This window comes from Eptatretus burgeri, chromosome 8, assembly GCF_056783735.1.
Source record: "Eptatretus burgeri isolate ZD-2024b chromosome 8, Ebu_testis_v1, whole genome shotgun sequence".
Classification (NCBI taxonomy): Eukaryota; Metazoa; Chordata; class Myxini; order Myxiniformes; family Myxinidae; genus Eptatretus; species Eptatretus burgeri.
In genome coordinates, this window is record NC_140968.1 from 30,740,697 (window position 1) to 30,764,826 (window position 24,130).

Genomic DNA, 24,130 nt, shown 5'->3' on the forward strand with positions numbered 1-24,130 from the left:
CAACAGTCGTTATAACAGGAATTTGTAATTTGTTCATGGTGCCGGTGAGAGCTCGCCTACTCTTCGCGAAGGATACTGTGGGGTCTTTAACACCCACCAACTAATGCCGACGGATGGGACGCCCAGTTCAACATCCATCCGATTGATGCGAGATACTGGGTGAGTGTTTATAGCTGAGTCTAGGATTCAAACCCAGTCGAGACAATTTAGATATATATGCATACCACCTGTGTGCATACCTCCAGGCCATCCTGCCAGCCCACTTAACATATTACTTTAACCCCAAACACAAAGATTATTCCACTACAACATATTGTGTCTGAAGTTGGTGAGCATAACAACAGCATGAAGCAACCCCAACTATCCAGTTGCTCCGCAAATTGAGAACCTCTATAAAATTGCGGGCTGTCAGGATGACCGAGAGATACACACACACACACACACACACACACACACACACACACACACACACACACACACACACACACACACACACACACACACACACCTCTCGAAGTTGTCTAGTCTGGGTTTGAATCTTGACACAGCTATAAACGGTCATCCAGGTGTTTCACATTGATTCATCGATGTGTGTGTCGTGCCTCGGATGGACGTTAAATGGAAATCCCGTCTGCCGGAATTAGTAGGTGTACGTTAAATATCCCACAGTGTCCCTCGCAAAGAGTAGGCGAGCTATCGCCGGCAGCATTACCAAACTACAAATTCCTGTCCTAACTCCAGCTGAAAAGGCAATGGGAAACCACCCAGTATAACCCATGCCAAAAATTTGCTTCGGCAGCACAGACATGTTGTTACAGAGTATAGCACAAAGGAATCAGAATAAAAGTTGCAGCCTCTTCAATTTCCTCCTGAATAATGAATCCGATTTGGCATTTAAAAATAAATAAATACATAAAATTGATCACAACTGCTGTGAAATGACCGTCTCAGGTTTGCTTTGGCCCTGACCAGTCTGGCTAGTAATTCAATTGATCATTGTTGGAAAGTGCAAAAGATGTCCACAAGTGCCTTCCACTGTCAACACAGCTTTCGCTGCCAGAAGACTACCTGCAAATCTACTATATAAATGGCAGTCCTTCTGTCTGTCAGTTTGTTTGTAACCAATAAGCTCCCAGACCAGTGAACTGATCTTGATGAAACTTTACACACATATAGACCTAACATTCAGCTCCAGGATGCACTAAGTGGCTTTCCATAAAAATGAAAAAAAATATATATATATATTTAAAAAAAAATTCTCCATTAAAAAAATGGCTTTCGAATAGTGCGCCAGCGTATTAATCGTAACAAAAGGCTTCATGGTTAAAAACGCTCGGGTTTTTTGAAATACAAAATGTTCGTATTCGTTGACTTATTAAACATACACATTCTCCTCCTGTTATAACAGCTTTAAAACCCGAAACATTATGCCACTGCGAAAGCGAACAAATTTGAATTCTCGAACTGCACGCGCACGGCAACAGTGACAGAGGCGTTGAGGTATGCCGTTTCATAATACACGTCTCCCAATTCTTACTTCAAGAACGGTTATAATTTTGATGTTATCAGGATAACAGACGTAAATAAATCAAATACGTTGGTCCAGGCTGGGTTATGCCCAACGTATAAATTAAGTCACAAATGATGACATGAAACCAGCCTCACATTGTTGAGGCATTACGGTTTTTTATCTGATGCGGCAATAAATCTTAACATTTTTGAACTCGAGTCTTCTGCATATAAAACATGGCGGGGAAAATATAATATTATAGTGGTGATGAAAAAAAAATAATGATGGCAGCCTCTACAATTTCACAATTAACTCTGACATATACTCCTTCAGATCCACCGTCATCCACAGGATTCCCGTGCGGAGCACCGGTATCCCTGCTCGTACCCCCATATATGTTATGGAATAGTTGTCAAGGTGCGAAGCAGTGACCAAGCTAAACCACATGAACCACATCCACAATCAACACACACGACACTGTTGGCAAAAAAAAAAGGTTTAATAAAAAATATCAGCTCCTAGAGATTCAGATCTACAATTCAGAAATAAATTACAAATGCTACCCCAATGCATGTAGTCTGACCTCCACCCTTGCAACACGGGGAAGTAAAGCAACTGGGCCAACAGGCACATGGGCAGATTCCGTCCAAAATACCTGCCTGTGAAAAGCAGGGCCTCTGCGGCCCTTGGCTTCAAGTCTCACTCATTCAACGGATCGAAAAAGGAAAACCATCAATGGTGTTTTGACGGCGAATCAGAATGAAAGGAGACGACGATACAGGCCATTGGAGGGGTGGGGCGACGAACATCAAGACGGAGGAGTCAAACGATGGGGGAACAAAAATCCAGGTGAATAGAGCAGCTTCTTTGAACAAAGCCAACAGCTTCCAAATGCTGTGTTGACTATTTTAGGCAAATAAGCTGATGCGACAGTTCACGTCATTCAGAACAAAGTCAGCTGTGTGAAATGAGCACAAGATGTGCACGGAAAGGGGAAGGTCATGGGAGGTGGAAAAGAATAAGGTTGGGACTGGGGGGTGGGGAGTTGTGGAGGCTGGGAAGTGGGGAAGTAAAAGGGGGGGGGGGGAGACAGAGTGGCAAGCAAATACACATTCAATGTCTGAAACTAGAAGATAGCACACAATCGTTTGCCAGTCACCGACGTTCAATAAACCTAATTATGGTTGTGCTCATGGAGGGGGGAAGCAAAAACTGTTATTAAACATTCATATCGTGTATTTGCAGTGTGGTCAAACTTTTATTTTAGGATAACCGCTAATCCAAGCTACAATGTACACCTTTATCATACATGATAGTCATGTGGAGGAAGCTTCCTGGAGAGTCGCTCCCAAACTGGACTGGTGCGACGTCCTGCCATTGCAAGGCGTACAACTTCATCATGAGGTAATAAATAAATCAGTTTTGTGGTGTGAGAAGGCAATTGGTGGTGCAGCATGTGGGTTTCAGCAAGGTTCTTTCCTCTCCCCCTCTCTAACCAGATGCAGCAGGTCCAGAGGGGTGATTTTTTTTCCCTTCCTCTCCCTCCAATTACAACGAAGAAGAAGAAGAAACTCAGTGTATAAGCGAAGGGCTGGCCATATACGCCCATATAAAATTGAAACTTCATACACGCACAAAACACAAAAACAAACATAAAACCCTGCCAAGACCACGGCTCCCCAGCAAGAGAACAGGGCGCCACACAAAACAAAAGTACCTGAATTAGTTTAAGAGTGCAGAGATTACGGCTGTGCGGACACGGGGTGGTATGCTCCACCAGCCACTCCAAATACAATTCATTTTCAATGCCTAGGCCGAGACAGCGAGTTCTGCCCGGGGAAGGAGGGGATGGGGTGGGTGGGGTTGAAGCTAGAATACACCTTGTGACACATTTGGTAGCTGCCTAAAGTTATTGCTGCAGTCACATTATGGTGGTCCACCAAATTTAAAAGGAAAAACAATGGTATTACAATGCTAAGGATGATTCTCTTAATTTCCATCATTCAAACGATTGCCTACAAAACAGCCAGTCCACTTTTAAACCCCTAAAAACACCTAAAGCCAGAAAGCTTTGGATATACACATGTAGAGATTTCCATCTTAATACAGTGCTTCACTACACCATAGTCTGCAGCACGAGGGCAAAAAAAAACAAATAAAACAAAACAAAACAAATCCAGGTTTAACAAAAATATTTCTGCCAAGCAGTAGTCACAGAGCAATGGATAACTTGCCCGTCCTACCACGCCCTCTGTCAAAAGAAAAGGCAGTTTCAAAGATAAAATACTGACCATTCCTTGAACATACCATTTCAGCTCAAACCGCATTGACCGAGAGACCATTTCATCCGAATGTGTCAACAATTAAACCACTTGCAACCCCCTCCTGAACCCCCTTCCCCCTCAACTTCCATTCGACGCAACACTTCTCACAATTTATCCTCATCACTGAGGTTGTGATGGCAGAAAAATGTCAACACATACTTCAGGGAAAGGAGAGAGAAAGAGAAAGAGAAAGAGAAAGAGAAAGAGAAAGAGAAAGAGAAAGAGAAAGAGAAAGAGAAAGAGAAAGAGAAAGAGAAAGAGAAAGAGAAAGAGAAAGAGAAAGAGAAAGAGAAAGAGAAAGAGAAAGAGAAAGAGAAAGAGAAAGAGAAAGAGAAAGAGAAAGAGAAAGAGAAAGAGAGAGAGAGAAAGAGAAAGAGAGAAAGAGAGATAGAGAGAGATAGAGAGAGAGAGATAGAGAGAGAGAGATAGAGAGAGAGAGATAGAGAGAGAGAGAGAGAGAGAGAGAGAGAGAGAGAGAGAGAGAGAGAGAGAGAGAGAGAGAGAGAGAGAGAGAGAGAGAGAGAGATAGAGATAGAGATAGAGATAGAGATAGAGATAGAGATAGAGATAGAGATAGAGATAGAGATAGAGATAGAGATAGAGATAGAGATAGAGAGAGAGAAAATTCAAATCAGTAGCAAAATTAGAAAAATAAAGGATGAAAGGGAAGTGAAAGAGTACATTACAACATCCAACACCGTATAACCCCATATTTCATTACCAGTTAGAGAAATGCAAGATGACATTAAGGATGAAAGTGCCACAGAAAACGGTCTGTAAGGAACTCGGACTCGGTGTTGAGCTGGTACACCTGCTCATGCTTGAGGGCACAACAAGGTTGAAGACAAGTTCCTTCATTCAATGTCAGACTCAGAATCATCAGGAAGTGTGGAATCCTCTTCAGTTATCGATGCAGTCAACTTATTCAATAATTCATCATCACTGCTATCGTCAGGAGAATTATCATTGCAATCCTCGTCGTCGTCATCATCATCCTCGTCGTCATCGTCATCGTCCTCGTCTTCATCGTCATCTTCATCGTCATCTGGAGAAACGAGCTTCTCTTTGTCCGACTTTGCCTTTTCAACGCCGTCCTTTTGCTCCTCTGTCGGATTCTTTGACTCTTCTGGCGCAGTCTCAGCAGAAGTACTGCATGAAGGACCAGCTCCGACTGCATCGCCGACATCTGGATTCTGCTGCAGGCTCTGCACAGCGGCCTGGGTGAAGGCAGGCAGGGAAGCACCAAGGCTTTGGAGGGGAAACACAGAAGGATACAGCAAACTTGGGGGTAAGAGAAAAGGGTTTAAAGTCGCAAGCGGGCTGGCCGTCAGAGCACTTCCGCTAACCACAGTCGACGTGGCGCAACCGGCCACGACCATAGAAGCTGCAGCCATTGCAGCTGCGGCTGCGGCCGCAGCACCTGCGGTTGATTCTTCCCCTCGAAGGCTGCTCTTTTCTGCCGTGTGTCCATCGGTACTTGCACATTTTGCTGCCTGTTTGCCAGCACCATCAGATATTGGACAAAGGAGACTGCCAAAGACAGACTGGAGTCCAGTTCCCGTCACGGCTGGCAGCATCATGGGCAACATGGCAGATTTAGCTTCGTCAGAAAGGGTTCCACTGCCTGTTGTCCCAAGTGTTGTGGGAAAGCCCATGAGGCCTGCTAGTTGCAAGCCCTGGAGTCCAGTGAGATTTGTAAAGTCAATGCTTGTACCAAATAAACTACCCATTGTGCTCGCTCCCAAGCCAGCAGCAATTATAGGCTTGGGTTTTGACGACACCGGGGTAAGCAACTCGCTTTTCGGTCGACGTCCACGCCGTCGTGCTCCAGCTTCTGGTACCACAGGGCCCGAAAGGACACGTTCAAACATTGCGTCAGGCAGGAAGCCCTGAGGGAAACCGACAAAATAAAACTCATATTAATTAGCACCAAAATATCCATGATGAAACCATTTGCTTTATGCTTCTTCATTTAAAACTACATCAATACAGTCCTGTAAAACAAGGGTTGCGGTGGTAGGTGATGGTTGAGGGGGAGGGGTGGCAGAGGGGGAGGCATCACAGGTGATGGCAGAAGGCAGGTGATGGCAGAGGGCAGGTGATGGCAGAGGGCAGGTGATGGCAGAGGGCAGGTGATGGCAGAGGGCAGGTGATGGCAGAGGGCAGGTGATGGCAGAGGGCAGGTGATGGCAGAGGGCAGGTGATGGCAGAGGGCAGGGCGGCAGGTGATGGCATAAGGTGGGGAGGGGTGGCGGATGATGGCAGAGGAGGTGAGGAGTGAAGGCAGAAAGGGCAGCATATTTTGGGTGCAGGGAGAAGACAAAAGGCATGTTATATTTCAGCATGTTTTAACTTTGGAGTCATCAGTTCATTACATAAATATGGTGACGTGGTTTGGGTCTGAGAATTTATCAAGGGGCTCATTTGGGTTGGGTGTTCAGCTTGGATTGGGTACTTGTACAGTTAAATGAAGTTGAAGATCAATTTTTTGCCTTAAAAACACAATAGAGTCCTTTGATCAGAACACTTTCTCAGCCAAATATTCATGTTGGGAACCAAAGTTCATGACAACATATTGTTTTGATTTAACCATTGTTCAATGCCCTTGCCATTCATGTCAAAGTACACCAATGGCACAGTGTTTTTGTCCTGCAGGTGATTCACATACATCCTCCACAATGAGCCTTTAATCATGTAAATAGAGGTTGAAGGTTAGGAGCCTTCAATCAAACTATACACATCTCTGTGTAGAGTCCGAAAAAAAAATGACACTTTTATTCATTGCCACCTTCAATATGTATTTTCTTGTGTGACGTTCCCTTTTTTAGCTCGTCTACGATGAGGTCAAGATGAGCTGTTATAGCCATACAAATGTCTTTCGGGCAGTCAGGCAGTCAGTGGGTCCATCAACATTTTTTCGTTTTTCCCTACTCCTCCGAGGTGGCTCAACGTATAGTTTTGAAATTCGGCATGGTGATTCATTTCATCAAAAACTAATGGAGCCCTTTTTTAACATGGTTGAAGCTCATGGAAGAGCGATTAAACAGAACACATCAGGACACAACATAACAATGGGAACAGGAGAAAAGGGAAACACCAACAACAGGGTGGAGGGGGAAAGTAGACAGATGACAAACAAGGGATGAGGGTAATGATGAGGATGAGGGGTAGGGAAGAACCGCAAGGGGTGGACAACATGGATACAGACGTAAATTTTCAGAAGGATAGGGGGTGGTTTAACAGGTGCAGAAAAGATTATGACTTTGAATGGGGGATGATTTGGTTTGGAGGTGAACAGCTGTCTTGAATGCCTGGAGAGAAGAATGACATTGAAGAAAGTGTGAAAGTTAGTTCCACAGGTGGGGGGAAAAAAAGAGGAATAAATGAGTGGAGGTGAGCAGTGGTTCTGGATTTTGGCAGTTTCACTAGGAGGGGGTTGCTAATGGAACGTGTGCATCCTGCAGATACATGGGGGGAGGGGGTGACAAGGCATAAAGAGGGTAGAGGGGATAAGACCAGAAAGGAGGTGGGAGAAGAAAGAAGACAGAGACCACTGACTTGTCAACAATGGCGAAGTCAAAGGCTCATCGACACAGCTTCATTGCATGAGATTCCAATGATCTTGAAAGCCTTGGTTTCCATGGTGTCAAGCTGAGCAGGTTGTGAGGAAAGGGCACCAGCACAGAAGGGAGAGTAATTCTCCATCAAGTTGTGGATGAAAGCCTTGTCGGTGGATTGGACCTCAGGTGTGCCAAGGAAGGACATTGCATGACGGAGGATGCCAGTTGGCATCTGGCTTTGGAGGCCAAATTTGAAATATGGCTTGTCCAAGAGAGATCATGGCTGAGAGTGAAATCCAAGAGAGTGAATGACTGAACCTCTTTGAGAGGGTTGTTGACAAAGTAGATGGGACGGTTTGCATACCATTTATAACCATAAAGACCCCTTCATACCCATTTACACACTTTCAAGACTGAAAAACCTTCTTTGACCCGTTAGATACTTTTCAGACCTATAGACCCTTTAGGAACGTTTACACAAGTTAAGACTCTTTGGGCACTTTAGATTCTTGAAAGGATCCTTGGAAAATCAAAGATGAATCTCCCCAAAAATAGTTTTTGACAATTTTTTCCGTGCACCATTTGCATCGCGTCACAAGTTGGAATGACAAGTGATAATGAGTGACACCCAAGAGTTTGATTGTGAGATTTGACAAGATAGAAAGACATATTCCAAGTGTTTGACCAGTTTGTGATTATTTTTTCAAGGACTGAAGAGAGGGAAAAGACTACAGCCTGCCTGTCTGAAGGATGATGGATGTCACAGCACAGGGTAGAGTCATCAGCAAAGAGATAAAGAGGATTTTCCAGAGGGTCAGAGACATAATTTATGAAGAGTAGGAATAGGACAGGGCCCAGAACACTGCCTTGGCTCACTCCAGCCTTGACAGGAAGAGATGTAAGGAATCCGTTGAGAGCCACATGTTGGCAACGGGAGTAGAGGAAGTAAGTAAGCCAAGTGTGGAGTTGGCCTTGGATGCCATAGGCAGAGAGTTTGAAGAGTCAGGATGCCAGACTGTATCAAAAACACGGGATATGTCCAGAGACGGCCCTCATCTCATGTCTGAAATTGAGGGCCTCCATCCATTGTTCGGTGAGTCGAAGCAGCATGCCCAAGGTGGAGTGACCTAACCTGAAACCAAATTGCTGATCCCAGATGAAGTTGTTGGAGAAAAAGGAGGATTTCATTACAACTGTGATTATGGATTCCAGAACCATGCTAATGATTGGAAGTAAGCTGGTAAGTCTGTTGTTAAGGGGATCAGTTTTTCTACCTTTTTATATAAAGCAGTGATGTTGGTAGATTTTCAAGCAGATGGAAGGAAAATGACCTAGCACAAATGACAGAATGAAGAGGGTAGAGACAGGATGTGCAAGAGCAGTAGAGTAGGTTTTTCCGAAACTCGAGCTGATGCCATCCAGTCCAGTAGCAGTCAGTCAAGTGTTGAAACAAACTTCTCCACCTTCTCTGGTGTAAAATACACAGAGTCCAGGAGCAGATGGGTATGACAAGGAAGGATGGGGACCGAGATTGAGGGGTTGGGGAAACAAGATTTGGAAGCAAAAACAGAATTGATGCATTCAACCTTCTCTCGAGCGGAGTCGGCTGTGGTGCCATTTGAAGAGAGGGGAGGGATGGAAGGGGAGCATACAGCAAAGACAGACTTAAGATGCCACCAGGATTTAGAGGAGGGAGACAAGTTTGAAAGTTCATTCTTGAGGTTGGACATGTTGTTTTCTGGTTCTCCTGAGAGGGGACAGGAATAGGATTCAGTGTACCTTGCCCTCCACACCTGTTGTGGACTTTTTAGAATGGACTGAGATTACCTTAGGTTGGATTAGCAATAAAGGAAGAGAAGGCAAATTGTTTCTCTGGAACTGCATCACCACAGTATTCAGTGCACCATGGGTGGGAAGTAGAGTAGGATAATTGAAGACAAGATGGGATGAATCTGTGCATGAGAGAGAGAGGGAGAGCAGGAATCTGTGGAAGAATTCCCAGGCTGAGTTAACATCAGGAGCAATAGATATGGGAGATCTGTCCTGAAGAGAGATGGCTGCTTGCAGTCCTGACCAATCTGCTTGAATGAAATGTCAGACTCACTTGCATTGAGGCAGCTCTGAGAATAGCCAGAGATGTTACTTTTCACAAGCACATGATCAGATAAACCATTTGGAGCAGAGGAAGGGCAGGAGACATTGTGGGTAAGTTAGTCATCACCAAGTCCAGAAGGGAGGATTTCCCATTGGGAGAAATCCGAGTTGGAAAGTTTACAGATCAAGTCAGTTCTATGGATCACAGAAGTCTTTTGCTGAAGTGCCGTGGCCGTTGAGAAATTCTGATACCCAGCCAAGTTGCATGGTGACAATTGAAATCCCCACATACGAGGAAGAGTTGGGATGAGTGGTTAAAAGTTTGTCCATGTTGTCCGAGACAGATGTATATGGAGTCGTCATTGTTCGGAGGACGGTACAACACACAGATGAACAAGAGATGGGAGTGGAGTGGAAGTTACAACCACATGTACTCCTGGAGGTTGGGAGGTGTAAGATCAGTACAACGGCAGTGACAAATTGAGAACTTGATGGAAAGTGCAACTCCGCTGCCGGAGCATGGTTCGGGCCTACAAAATCAGAAGAGACAGTAACAGAGGTGAAACACGAAGGAGTTGGGGACATCCTGTGGGAGGAAGGATTCTGTGAAACCGGTGATGTCTCGTTTATTGGCAAGCAGCCTGGTTTGAGAGACGTCAGGTGAGAGTGTAAACTTCGGATGTTTGAGGTCCACAGTTAGAGATAAAGGAGGGAGGACAGGGGTGGGGACGCTTTGTGGGTGAGGTGAGGAGGAATGTTTGATTGTGCGGGGGAAGGTTTGAGTGTGTGGGATATGGGGGAGGGTTTGAGTGTGTGTGGGGTGGGGGAAGGTTCGAGTGTGTGTGGGGCGGGGGAAGGTTCGCGTGTGTGTGGAGCGGGGGAAGGTTCGAGTGTGTGTGGGGCGGGGGAAGGTTCGCGTGTGTGTGGAGCGGGGGAAGGTTCGAGTGTGTGTGGGGCGGGGGAAGGTTGGAGTGTGTGTGGGGTGGGGGAAGGTTCGAAAGTGTGTGGGGCGGGGGAAGGTTCGAGTGCGTGTGTGGGGCGGGGGAAGGTTCGAGTGTGTGTGGGCGGGGGAAGGTTCGAGTGTGTGTGGGGCGGGGGAAGGTTCGAGTGTGTGTGGGGCGGGGGAAGGTTCGAGTGTGTGTGGGGCGGGGAAAGGTTCGAGTGTGTGTGGGGCGGGGAAAGGTTTGAGTGTGTGTGGGTTGGGGGAAGGTTCGAGTGTGTGTGGGGCGGGGAAAGGTTCGAGTGTGTGTGGGGCGGGGAAGGTTTGAGTGTGTGTGGGGGGGGGGAGGTTCGAGAGTTTGTGGGGTGGGGGAAGGTTTTGAGTGTTTGCGGTGCGGGTGATGGTTCGAGTGTTTGGGGTGCGGGTTATGGTTCGAGTGTTTGGGGTGCGGGTTATGGTTCGAGTGTTTGGGGTGCGGGTTATGGTTCGAGTGTTTGCAGTGCGGGTTAGGGTCCGAGTGTTTGCAGTGCGGGTTAGGGTTCGAGTGTTTGCAGTGCGGGTGAGGGTTCGAGTGTTTGGGGTGTGGGTTCGGGTTTGAGTGTTTGGGGTGCGGGTTCGGGTTTGAGTGTTTGGGGTACGGGTTAGGGTTCGAGTGTTTGCAGTGCGGGTTAGGGTTCTAGTGTTTTGGGTGCGAGTGAAGGTCCGAGTGTTTAGGGTGCGGGTTGGGGTTCGAGTGTTTGCGGTGTGAGTGAGGGTCCAAGAGTTTTTGGTGCAAGTGAGGGTTCGATTGTTTGCGGTGCGGGTGATGGTTTGAGTGTTTGCGGTGCGGGTTAGGGTTCGAGTGCTTGGGGTGCGGGTGATTGTTCGAATGTTTGGCGTGCGGGTTAGGGTTCGAGTGTTTGCGGTGCGAGTGAGGGTTCGAGTGTTTGGGGTTCAGTTTGGGGTTCGAGTGTTTATGGTGCGGGTTAGGGTTCGAGTGTTTATGGTGCGGGTGATGGTTCGAGTGTTTATGGTGCAGGTTATAGGGTTCGAGTGTTTATGGTGCGGGTGATGGTTCGAATGTTTGCAATGCGAGTGAGGGTCCGAGCGTTTATGGTGCGGGTGATGGTTCGAGTATTTGCGGTGCGGGTTCGGGTTCGAATGTTTGGGGTGCGGGTGATGGTTCGAGTGTTTGTGGTGCGGTTTTAAAATGTACATAAACTCAGAGGTGATGTTGAGTGTACGAAAGTGAACATGTACATTTAATGTAACTTTAGTGTACATAACATAACTTCTGTAAAGTGTACGTGTTCATGAGAAATATCTGGGGAATTTCCCCGGCGGCCTCCCGACTCATTAATTACGTTTGCAGACATTTCGCGACCAACCCGATTTTAATGTTTATTTACTTCATATTCAAGTTTCTTCACCTTCAATACAGTAAGTGAATTACATATCTATCAGTTTGTTTATAAGCCTTGAAAAGTAGGGTGAAAAGCAAAAGTTGTTTTTTAATGAAAGACCTGTTTTCTTTCCTCCATATCATGAGAACGAACCTTCATTGGGCCGTGTATGTTATCCTGCTGCCACAATCGCTGCAAACGAAACATGCATTGCATCGTTTGAAATGTAATCAAAATGTACCTTTGTTTCCTCAAAATGGTACACTTATTTAACAACAGAAGACACATTGTTCATTCTTCATTTGTACATCAGAGGCCTTTAAACAATCTGAGCTCTGTGAAGCGTAAAATATGGCGGTGATTTCTGGACGGCAAGGTGTGGCCTGCAGAATGGCAGTGCTTATGACCCACCCACAGACAGACAGACAGACAGACAGACAGACAGACAGACAGACAGACAGACCCACACACCCACAGACAATAACTCAGCTTTACATATTAGATGTAGATTCAATTTGGAGAACAGAAGGGAGCGGGGGGATGTAGAACCAGAAGCAGAAGGGAATTCAAGTAGAACCGATGAAAAACGTTATGGAGTGAAAATATAAAATTTTTAATATTTTTTTTTTTGATTTTTTTTTGAAGCGAGGAGAAGAAATAGGATAGTGTTGAGGAAATAGAAGCAAGATAACCAGGAATACACCCAGGATAAAAGCACGACAGCAAGATGCACTTTTTATCCAAGGAAAAGGCGTTCAGGCATTGAACAATACGAAACGAACAGCACAAAACAACGAATTAACAGGAAATATTTCATGGGTTAAAACAGAAACACCGAGACAGACACAACAAAACATGATGAATCCCAGATTGGAAAACTCATATCAGCTTTATGAAGTTGAAATCGAGCAGCTCAGATTTCACCGCACGTGCAAGCCCCCCCCCCCACCCCCACTCCCGAACCAGATGCCATGGTGATTATTGCCAATAACAAGCTCAAATGAGCTAAGATCCTCGTCCTCTTAATGATGACGTCATAAAAACGAATATGACGTCATTATGATGTATCAGGTTTGCGATAAATTATCTGTGCGAATGCCCGGCTTGATTCCCGCAAACAAAATTCAAACAGCTTGCCTAGTTTCAGAGATAATGGTATAGGCGATTTCCATTAGCGGCGATATTATTACGTCAACTTTTTTTCTAGGAAGAATTTCCAAAATCGGAGATGGTTACTGCCTGCACGTGGGCTTTCTGCATATACATGGCAGGTTTCACGAAGATCCGATGAAAACTCTGGGTTATGAAACAAAAAATAGGAATGACATCATAAAAATTGATATGATGTCATAGTGATGCATCATATGTGTGGTAATTCATCTCTGCTCATGCCCTGTTCGATTCCCGCAAACAGAATTCAAAAAGCTTGCGTAGTTTCAGAGATAATTTTTTTAGGCGATTTCCATTAGCGGAGATATTTTGACGTCATAACTTTTTTTCTAGGAGGAATTTTCAAAATCAGAGGTCGTTACTGTCTGCGCAGGGTATTTTTACATATATTACGCCAAGTTTCAGGAAGTTTCGATGAAAACTGTAGGCTGTGAAACAAAAAAGTCCACAAGAACAACAATGTGAGTAAGACTTAGAGATAGATCCTCCACGAGGATCTAAAAAAAACAAATGTGCAACATACATACAAACTCTTTCAGCTTATGCAAATTCAGGATGTACCAAAAGTGGTCACCATACCGACTGCTTGACGACTTCTCCCCATTCATCAGGCACAGCAAACTCAGGATTTTTCTGCAGCCAGCGAGAAAGCTCTTTCAGGGGAGGTGCCATTGCTCCACCAGTCTGGCACAAAACGACATCAATAAAGCCGTGTTCAAGGAAGGGCACAAGGGTACATGAAGAGATGTTTCGTTATTAATTTATATGTGTGTGTGTATATATATATATATATATATATATATATATATATATATATATATATATATATATATATATATATATATATATATATATATATTTTTTTTTTTTTCCTTCTTTTGAAGAGTGAGGACAGAGGAGAGGAGAGGATAGGGCTAAGGTGCATTTCTTGAAGATTAGTGCCAAAGCCATTATGAACAGATGCAGAGCATGTGTCAAGATAGACTATGAACTTCTCAAACTTAGTGGGGGAGGGGTCCACGTGCTGCAGAGAGCAGTCTATTTTGGGGGGATGGGGAGAGGAGGAGGTAGGAATCTTGGACTTTTCAGTAATGACAGTGTTAAGGTATTCAGCATTTTTATGAGCAGTGTCCAACATGACTATCATTTAGGTTAGGAGGAAAGATACAAAAGGGAACGTGTGCTACAGACAGATTTGAGCGGCTGCCACTGACTTGACAGATATCTCAGCTCATGGAAGAGCAAAATGACAGAAGGCAGCAGGCCCACAGACAGAGGATCAAAGGGGAACAGATAAAGAACGACCACACATGTGTGGTTGAGTGGAACAAAGAAAAGGGGTGGCAGGGGGGAGGCAGTCACCGAATGAAGAAGAGTGAAAGGGTGGATGTTGGAGAAAGAAAAAGGTGACAAAGGACAGTATTCTTGAAGGAATGGAAGTCAGGGAGTCAGTTTCACAGACAGAAAAGAGGGATGAAATAATGTAGGTGAGCATTCAGCTTAGAATTGAGGAGGGTGACCTGGTGTGGGAATCTGGAAGAACACGGGCAACCTGGACAGACTGGGGGAAGACAGAAGGATGACAGGGTGGGAGAAGCGAGGTCAGAAGTGACGCGATAGAAAACTGAGAGTCCACGAACCTGCCTGTGGTGTGTGAGAAGCAGACCTTGGGACTCGGCTTCCTGCTGAGATATGCCAATAAGACTTAGAGCCTTGGATTCTATCACCTCCAACGCAGCAAGATGGGAAGCAGCTGCGTCAGCCTAGAGTGGGGACCCATACTCCGATGATACGTCTCGCATGAGGTGTTCTACACTGCAATGAGTCCTTAGTGGCTCAGACTTGACTTAGCTCTAGGGAGAATACTGAAGCATCAGCCTGCCTTAGAAACCACGGACAGAATAAACAGAACGTTGATCAAAGTATGCCAACTGCCACAGGAAGCAAGGATATTTTGAGGTTCCACGCATTAACTCTTCGTCGGAGTAAAAGAGGCAGATCGGATAAGGATGAAGATTGATATAGATTGCAGAAAACATAGGAGAGTGGGACAGAGGGAAGGGAACACGAAGGCAGGTGAGAATGGCAAAACAGATGTAAGGAAGGAGAGAACATTCCGTGTTAGTAATTACATCCTAGCTACAAAACACAAAATGCATTATTTCAAAAAGATTCACAATTTTACAGAGAGAAACACACTTCTCTCAGCAATGGTTGGAGACCCTCAAACTCAAAAAAAGAGGTTCGGACCATCTCCGTGGACATATCTCGGGGCATTCAACACAGTCTGCCCCTGGCATAGAAGGCCACCTTTATGCCTGGATTTCTAATTTCCTTCACTCACGCAGTCAATGTGTTGCCATCGATGGAACCCTCTCCTCGCCTCGAGGCGGCTGGAGTTCTCCAAAGCAGTGTTTTGGTCCCAGTCTTGTTCCTCATTTATATAAATCACCTCTCCAATGGAAGACCTGTTCTTTTTGAAGACAACACCAGTGCCCTACACTAACCCATCCTTTTTTGGAAGACAGCAGTTGCATCTCGCTCTGCTGATGTGAAAATAATTAGACACTGGCCTGATAAATGAAATATGTCCTTCAATCCTGGAAAATATCACGGCATCATCCTATCGCTCCAAAAGGATCATCAAAAGAACCTATTTCCTTGGTCATCAACTAGAAGAGGTTCAAACTCTTGAACTTCGAGGCCTCACAATCAGCTATGGCCTTTGCTGGGTTGGCCACATGGTAAAGCTGGCCTAAAAAGCCAGCTACAAACTCTGCATCCATCGATCCAAGTCATTCCTGCTCTCCAATATCGGTTGGTATCCCAGCATCAGATCTGTCTCTCCTCGACTCTGTGGCATCTAAAGCTGTCAAAATTAATGGAATCCCTCGTGACGAGGCCGAAGTATAAGGTTTGTTGCTGGCTCATCACAGGCAAGTCACTGGTCTCTGTTTTATACAGTCTATTCTCCAATATTACTCCCTCAGTCCTCCAACCCTCCCTTTTAACTCCAAGATGCCTGCATTCTTCCATTAATGCGCTGCTAGTTAAACCTCCAAAAATCAAGGCTAAGAGTACACTCTTTTATTCCTCACTTCTCTCGTCTATGAAATCACCTTCCAGAAAGCCATTCTGTCTCACTCTTCATGTTCTGCCCAACTCTGACCAGTGATCTATATCGCCCCCATGAGCACAACCATCTTGCTTGCTAGTGTGTTTCCTCCCCTCCTCTTGTCCTGTTCGTTCATTCCATTGATGTTTTCTCCACTGATAATTCTACCTTGCTCTTCCACGAGCCTCACTCCTGCTAAAAAAAAAAATAAAATAAAATAAATAATAATAAAAAAACGAATGAAACCTTACTTGTATGCACTTACATACAACCTGGCCCCAAATAAAGGAAAATAACTCACACGTGAGATAAAGAGGCAGAAAATAACGTTGTAACACAAACACAGTCTCATAATTGGTAAAAGCACCTTTCTGCCAGTGCGGCGGTTCACAACAGGCACCCTCTCATCACCCGTGAGCCGGCGCACATCTAACTTGCTGGGGTTCTTGCAGCGATGACGTTTCTTTTTCGGCTTATCCTGAATGTCTCCGAGCATAGACCTTGTCTGCGTGGTCACGAGAAGCGCGATACAGAATAAGGACACCAACCAAGCATCTCATGCAAAAGAAGGTAAGCTTCCAAGAAATGTATCAAAGGCAAACTGCACATGATAGTAATTTACATTTCACCATCCTATGGGACATTTGAAAAATTGCATCACTCGACCCTCTCAGAATGTACAATGCAGACATCATCACGAGGTTATGCTTTTTGATTTTCTTGTCTGATATAAGAACTAAAAGAAGCAAATGGGCACTGATTAAAGGTGGTAGTTTTGGCCTGCATAAGAGTACCGGTGGCACGATGGTCCCCATTCCAACAGCATAGCCGGGATGCCTCTTGAGCCAATCATCAAGACCCACATTGCTTTGCAGATCCCCACAAGAACCCTGAGATTCTGGCCTTGTTGCTAATCCATCGAGGCTTCTTGGATAAGAAACTGCCTTAGCCATCTCACCGTCTTCCTGAATTAAAGAAAAAAAATGTTGATAAAGCCCTCTGCCTTGACGTGCACATTATTTAAATAAATGTGGAAAAAAAATCACAAAAATTAATGTAAGCAACCATAAAATATCATTGAGGGTTGAATTTTTTTTGGGGTGGATTCTGTCCACAAAATCCAGGCAACGAGTGAAGCAGGTGGAAGCTAAGCTGGTCCAGCACACATAAAAAGTCACAAGACAATGCAATGTAAAAATCTAAATTACTTACCATTCCCTTCCTTGTGAGTAATGCCATGTCAAACCCTTCAACATTCTTTTTGCGGCCTCGGCGCTTTTTGGTGACAGGCCCTTGCCCCTCCACCAACGTTCCGTTGGCTGTACTCTGACGTGCACCGCTTGCCTCGGCTCCACGGGCTTGCAGAAGTGCATCCAGGCGAGAGCGTAATGTTTCAGCTGCAGCTGCCTGTAACATGCTACTGGCTTGCCGTGGAGTGGTTGGTCGGGATGAGTAGGTAGAGCTGTCACCCTCGGGTCCGGCAGAGGAGAGATCAAGCGCAGAGTCTGGGCCTGTGTCAGGACAAAGTACAGACCAGTGCCGTGGTGCAGAATCTGCTGTAGAGGCCTCAAATAAGCCTTGCTGCTGAACCCCACCTCCCATTTCAAATGAGTCGTCTTCATACACTCGTTTTGGCCGCTGTTTGTGGAAAGTCATTTTGAGACCATCTTCCTATAAGGATGCAAGGAAGTAATGGTGAGTTAGAAAAAGCAGGCACTATGATCCTCAAATAGTGTCGGCAAGCTTAGACAAGAGCAGAAGGTGTGCCACCAGATAAGCGCAGCATGCAAACAGCAACACAACTTCTCAGCAGCAAAAGCAATAGGAGAAGGCAGCAGCCTGACAACATCATGCAAGTGTTATTAAATGCACACTTCATGAACACACACGCACACACATACACACACAATGACAGTTCCATGCCCACTACCAAGATTCCAACTATGGAAGCTTGGAAGGGGTATGAGACCACCCTCTGTGATGGCTTTTTGCAAAGAGATTTAAAAAAAAATCCTCTTTCACAGCCAAAACAAAGGTAACCATAATTGTGAGAGGTTAGGGGCTTAATTGTTGCAAGGAACAGCATAAGTTAGTGAAAATACCCCCAAATCATCCCATATCATGATCAAGCCAAGAGGGTGGCCCAAGTGTGAGGCTCACAGAACAGTGGAAAGAGTGGAAGCCTCTAAACATGAAAACATCCACGAAGGACGCAACAAACGTACGTCGTCGATTTTCACAACAAAATGCTTCTCCTCTTGTAGGTCCCTCTTCACCTTTGTAGCCTGGGGCGACGGCGCTGTGTCATCCATGCTTTGCGTCGGCGAGTCGCTGGGCAACGGGCTGTTCGTGTTGCTCGGAGTGAAGTTTGATGGATGGCCCGGGAGGTCAAACTGGTGTCGACGTGATGACGGCCACTTGCCATTAAGCACCGTATAACATATGTGATCTAGCCTTGTAATCATGACACGGTCCTGTTGCACAGCGGCATCATCAGTACACTTTCGCAACAAACATCTCAATTCAGTTCCATTGCCACTTTTATTTGAGAGAAAATATTCAAACTGTGCAATTGATTACCTTTGGCCAGTAAGCAAAAGTATACATGGTCTCTGTTGGTACGCCATGGACAGAGAGTTCACCATCCTCGTTCCTCTCGGGTGGCCAGGCATCACCCTTGGTCATGCCTGGAGTCAACAACCGGGAAAGCAACATTTCCAGCACCTACTTTAAGCATCCAGTGTAACATGACATTGCAACATTAATAGCTAATGAGAGGAAGTACTATTCTTTGGCCTTGCCAGGCAGTTCAGATAATGACCCACCATTCCATCAATTGCAAATGGGAGCTTTTTGTTTTAAAAAAAACATAAAGTGAAAGTTTCTTTTAAATGTATACAAGGAGACATGTCTATTATACAACACTGGGGAAATCAGAAATTGTGTTTAGTCTCAAAGCTAGAATTTAGCTCTTCTAAAATTCTCAATGTCTATTGTAACATTCCAAACCAAAAAAAGGACAATTTTATAAATTATATATATATATATATATATATATTTTTAAAACAAGCACAAATAAACGCACATTCTCTGGTCCATTTCTCTTCATCACTGTCCGTTTCCTCACAGTCTTCTTCCACTATCTTGGTTTCCAGCTCCGTACTCGCAGATTCTAAAGTCACTTCTCTTGTTTGTAGGTCCGCAGGGCTGACAGGATGCAACTCAAACTTCAAGGCACTCTCAATGGCTTCACTACAGTTTATAGGTTCTTCTTGAACCTCAGACTTAGGGCTGTGCCTTTGGAGATCTGTCTCGTTTGGAAGTACAAACTTGGAACTCGATGTGGGGTGCGTGTCATCTAGTTGAGGACCTTGCTGGCCACTGCTGTCATTAGTACAACTCTTGTCCAAAAGCTCAGGTACCAGAGGGGAAGGCATCTGGGTTTGCGGCTGCACCTGGGCCTGCGGCTGCAGCTGGGCCTGCGGCTGCAGCTGGTCCTGCGGCTGCAGCTGGGCCTGCGGCTGCAGCTGGGCCTGCGGCTGCAGCTGGGCCTGCGGCTGCAGCTGGGCCTGCGGCTGCAGCTGGGCCTGTGGCTGCAGCTGGGCCTGCGGCTGAACCTGGGCCTGCGGCTGCACCTGGGCCTCAGGTGGCCGATGATACTGATGCAGGCTGAGATTTGCAATATTCTGAGAATTCAACGTCTGATTCTGGATGTATCTGCAAAAAACAAAAAGCACTATAAAAGTCAAGAAAAATAAATGTAGCAAACCACATTCCACGAATCTCTTTATTCACAGCCTCACTCACTTATGCTGACACTCGCGGAAAGATAGCGAACGGTCGTTGAAGATATGGTAGTCTGTACGGCTCACACCATGCTTCACAACACCACGCAACAGTTCCCCATCATGCCTGCCGCACTCCCACCAGTCTGGCAGCTCGTAGGAAGGCTGGCACAGTATTAGGTGCTCGTGAAGCTGAGGGTGCGGCAGCACCTGCTCACGTGCTTTACGTAGGAGCTCGATGCGGTAGAGAGTGCGCGATGCACGCTCCTCGGTGATGGGCTGAATGTAAAGGCCTGGATCGACCAGATCTACGAAAAGCCAAAACGGTTCTCTTGCTGAAGCTGCAGTTAACAACTCATTACACAAGCTCTTCATTCAACAGCCAATACTAATGATGTCGTTGGCTCCAAAATAATCCAAGATTTTATTTCAAGCACAGTAATCAATGTTTTGGGAAGTTTAACAATGCAATGAACATTAATAACAGCCAGAAATAACTGCAATTGCATTAATAATCATTAATGCAAGTGAGTGAACATCAAAAATAAACACAGTTTGATGCAGCAATTAAAATGACAACACAAGGTCGGCAAGCAATATAGCCTAGAGTTACGCACACTCGCCTCTGAGTTGTCTAACCTGGGTTTAAATCTCAGCCCAGCTATAAACTGTCATCCCGGTGTTTCACTTGAAGTGCGATTCATCAATGTGTGCACCGTCCCTCGGATGGACGTAAAATTAGACATCCCATCTGTCCGCATTAGTTAGTAAACGATAAGGATTCCACAATGTCCTCCACAAGGAGAAGGCGAGCTATCCCCAAAACCCTGAATAAATGACAAATTTCAGACCTAACCTACATGGGGCACTGCATCAGAGGTAAAGCTGCACCCCCAATGATGCTACCTGCAGCTATGTGATGAATATGAAAGAAGAAGAAGCTGAAAAGACGAGGTGTGCTCACCATCACTGTCTTGTGGGGGTAAGTGGCACACACGACGGCACATGGCCAGGAAAGCCTGAAGGTACTTGGTGAGGCTCTCGTTCGTTTTCTTGTCCAGCCTTGCGAAGTCCCGGAAGCGTGACCAGTCATAGCAGCAATGCAGATGGTCAAACTCCACTCCATATGTTGACACCACTCTATAAAAATCTGCTTCCTCCCTCCTTGTCCACCTGCCAGGAACACCACTGTTTAAAAGAACTAACGAGAAGGGGAAATGTCAGGTAATAAGCTATCGATATATAGCAAGAGTAAAAAGCAACACAATATATAAATAAATGAAAAGCACAAAATGCACCAAATCTAAAAGCCAAACGAGTTGAAAAGTTTCACTTTGCCTCTTACAAACCAACTTATCTGGAACGTCAAATAAAACTACGAGCTGTATATAATGTGCCCAACTTTTCTTTCAGTATCTATATGCAAGAGGCACAGAAACTGAGTTTTAACCACCATGGATAAATAATTTTAAATATTTAAATCTTTAAATAGTGGACGCGTGGCCAGAGGCGGAGGACGCGGCGCCAGAGGCGGTGGATGCGGGGCCAGAGATAAATATAGAGCGAGATAGATATAGACTATTGATGTGAGACTGCCTCAGTCCATCTTTGTGGAATAGTTATTCATCTTCCCATGTGCAACACTGGTACTTAAAATTATTGAGGATATAAATTGGTAAACTTGACCGAGAAATAGAGAGAGAAACACATAGCTCAAACAAGAACATGAACAAATTCAAAATTAACACAAACAAAAATAGACCACTCATTCTTCTCCTTATCTATTCTCGATATATAATCTCCACCAGTCAGTTGATCAGTCAGTCGGACTGTACTTTTGGGGAGGGGCTTCCAAATTCAGGGAGGAGCTTCAAAATCAAATCGCCACCATTTTGTTTGCTCTGTAGAGTCTCTTCTGCAAGGCTCGCACTTTCTTGCACTCACACAGCTTTATCCTAACTCAAATGCGATATCTGATTTCATTTTTCATGGTCAAAAACAGGAAGAAAATTGGGGGGGAGGAGGGCATTATATTTATTTTACTGCTAAACAATGTTTATATTTACTGATAAACAATGAGATAATCATCCTTGTAAAGTGTAAAACATTCTCCACCATCATAGAATGCGTTGGAATTCACCACAATCAGTTTTACTTAATTCCTTACATTAAGATATTGACCAAGAAAGGGAGATATTGTGCAACAGTATGCTAGTTTTGCTGAATGAGAGTCTACATGAAGTTTGGCATCAACTTGAAAAAGAGAAAGATTGAACAAGTTCTTGCTTGACCATTAAAAGGATGCTCTGGAATACAGTTTATAAATACAACTAAAATTGTATGATATCCAAGGTTATTTGTTAAGTTGATCCCAATGCCTTTTCTAACTCTTCTGTTATATTGTGAAAGAATCCATTTCTGTTTCCATCTCAGGTTCTTTTCCCTTTTAAGGCAATCTTCGATGACCTGCCAAATTGCTGTTTTGATTTAAATCATCCTGATGGAAGTTCTGACTCTGACAATTCCCATTCCGTTGATTTCTGTTAATGCCATCCTCCAAAACTCCACGGGAAACAGCTGTGACTGTCCAATATGGTTACGGTAAAACCCAAGCCCTCCCACCCCTCCCCCAAAAACAAAACAACACACATATGATGGAAATTCTCAACAAAAGAGCAGAGCCTCAGAAAATTTGGTGCGATGGCATACATTATCATCCAATTTTGAGACAAAAATAAATAAATAAATAAATAAATAAATAAAGAATCTGATAATTGAACCTCTGGTGCACAACACATCTCAGGCATTCAACACAGTCAGGCATAATGCTCTGTTTGCCAAGCTCTCTGCCTATGGTATAGAAGGCCACCTTCATTCCTGGATATCTGACTTCCTCCACTCATACAGTCACAACACGGTGATATAAATGGAACCCTCTCCTCTCTCAGTGGAGGCTGCAGTGCTACCAAAGCAGTGTCATGCACCCAGTCTTGTTCGTCATCTACAAGAAAGATCTCTCCGATGTCTCCAAGAAAGATCGAGAAAACAACCTCCTCTTTTCTGCAGACTGCAGTTGCATCACTCTCTGGTGATCAAGAATCGATTAGATGTTGATCTGATTAATGGAACATGTTTGTTCATTGCTGGAAAATGTCATTCTCACCCTGTAATGCCAGAAGGATCATCAAACAAAGCCACTCTTCGATTTATATAGTCAGCCACTGGAAGAGGTTCATCCTCTCAAACTTCTAAGCTTCACCATCGGGGCTGATCATAAAGCAAAGCTGGCCTCCAAAGTCAGTCAGATTGGGAATACTCTGTTGTTGTTTGGAAGTCTTTAAAAAAAAATAGAACCAAATCACAACCTACAAGGCCTTTTGTTGGTGATTGCTCAATGGTGTATTGCTCCCCCCATTGACTGGAACCACAGCAATAAATCTGTCTCTCCAGGATTACATATAATTTAAAGCTCTCATTATTGTTGGCATCTCTCATGATGAAGCCAAAGCACAAGGCCCGTTGCTCTCATATTACAAAAAGGTGTTCTGTTTATTACTGTCTCTTCTCTGGTCTCTGAGCTCTCCAAAACCCTCTAGAAGCTCCAGGGGCACATGTTCTTCCATTAACTTGCCTTCTGGTTAAACTTTCAAATCCAAAGCTGACTGCACACTTCAAGCATTTTTTGTCTTCTCCATCTGTGGATCGACCTTCCTTTCAAGGTGCAGATTCAAAAGATTCAAAAGCAGGTGATGCACTGCCATTTCATGTCCTCCACCATCCATACCCACAGTCTTTTTTTAACCAATTAAAATGACCTAATCCATTCTTCTTATAGGAGGTTGCAGAGTTTCCTCATCTTCTCTCTCAACTTTCACACTCATTCATTCCCTTGCATATGTCCAAATGCCACCCCAATGCTCTGTCAGTTCATATCCTCAATCACTTGGCTCTTCTATGAGCCTCGATTTTGTGAAGAGGAAAAAAAAATGGTCCTGCCGAAAAGAGAATGTCATGAAACCTTACTTTAAGAGCCACAATCATAAAGCAGACAAAATAGGGCTAGCAGGATAGCGTAGAGGTATGCGCACTTGCCTGATCCGTCTCGCATACAGGGTTCAAATATCGGTCTGGCTATAAACAGTCATCCTGGTGTTTCGCAGGCAGGGCGATTCAGCAATTTGCATGCCATCTCTCGGATTGACGTTAAACTGGGCGTCCCATCTGCTTGCAATTATTGGTGGACGTTAAAT

The 24,130-nt window shown here is 44.7% G+C and overlaps 1 protein-coding gene across 12 annotated transcripts in view; it reads right to left on the minus strand.

Annotated features, from left to right (window-relative positions):
• Window positions 1-1,990: 1,990 nt before the first annotated feature.
• Window positions 1,991-24,130, minus strand: part of LOC147021446 (ATP-dependent chromatin remodeler CHD8-like) — a 228,651-nt gene continuing 206,511 nt past the window's right edge. For 8 of the 12 annotated variants that reach the window (XM_085891386.1, XM_085891387.1, XM_085891382.1 and 5 more), the window contains 11 exons: window positions 20,845-21,068; window positions 19,903-20,188; window positions 19,181-19,812; window positions 18,676-18,782; window positions 18,321-18,569; window positions 17,308-17,766; window positions 16,890-17,060; window positions 16,463-16,600; window positions 14,621-14,743; window positions 13,560-13,664; window positions 1,991-5,723 (listed from right to left, as the gene is read on the minus strand). In XM_085891386.1, coding sequence (XP_085747512.1) covers window positions 4,689-5,723; window positions 13,560-13,664; window positions 14,621-14,743; window positions 16,463-16,600; window positions 16,890-17,060; window positions 17,308-17,766; window positions 18,321-18,569; window positions 18,676-18,782; window positions 19,181-19,812; window positions 19,903-20,188; window positions 20,845-21,068 — 3,529 coding nt within the window. In that variant the 3' untranslated portion in view covers window positions 1,991-4,688. The remainder of the gene's footprint in view (window positions 5,724-13,559; window positions 13,665-14,620; window positions 14,744-16,462; window positions 16,601-16,889; window positions 17,061-17,307; window positions 17,767-18,320; window positions 18,570-18,675; window positions 18,783-19,180; window positions 19,813-19,902; window positions 20,189-20,844; window positions 21,069-24,130) is intronic. The other 4 variants (XM_085891388.1, XM_085891389.1, XM_085891390.1 and 1 more) reach the window with 4 other exon arrangements.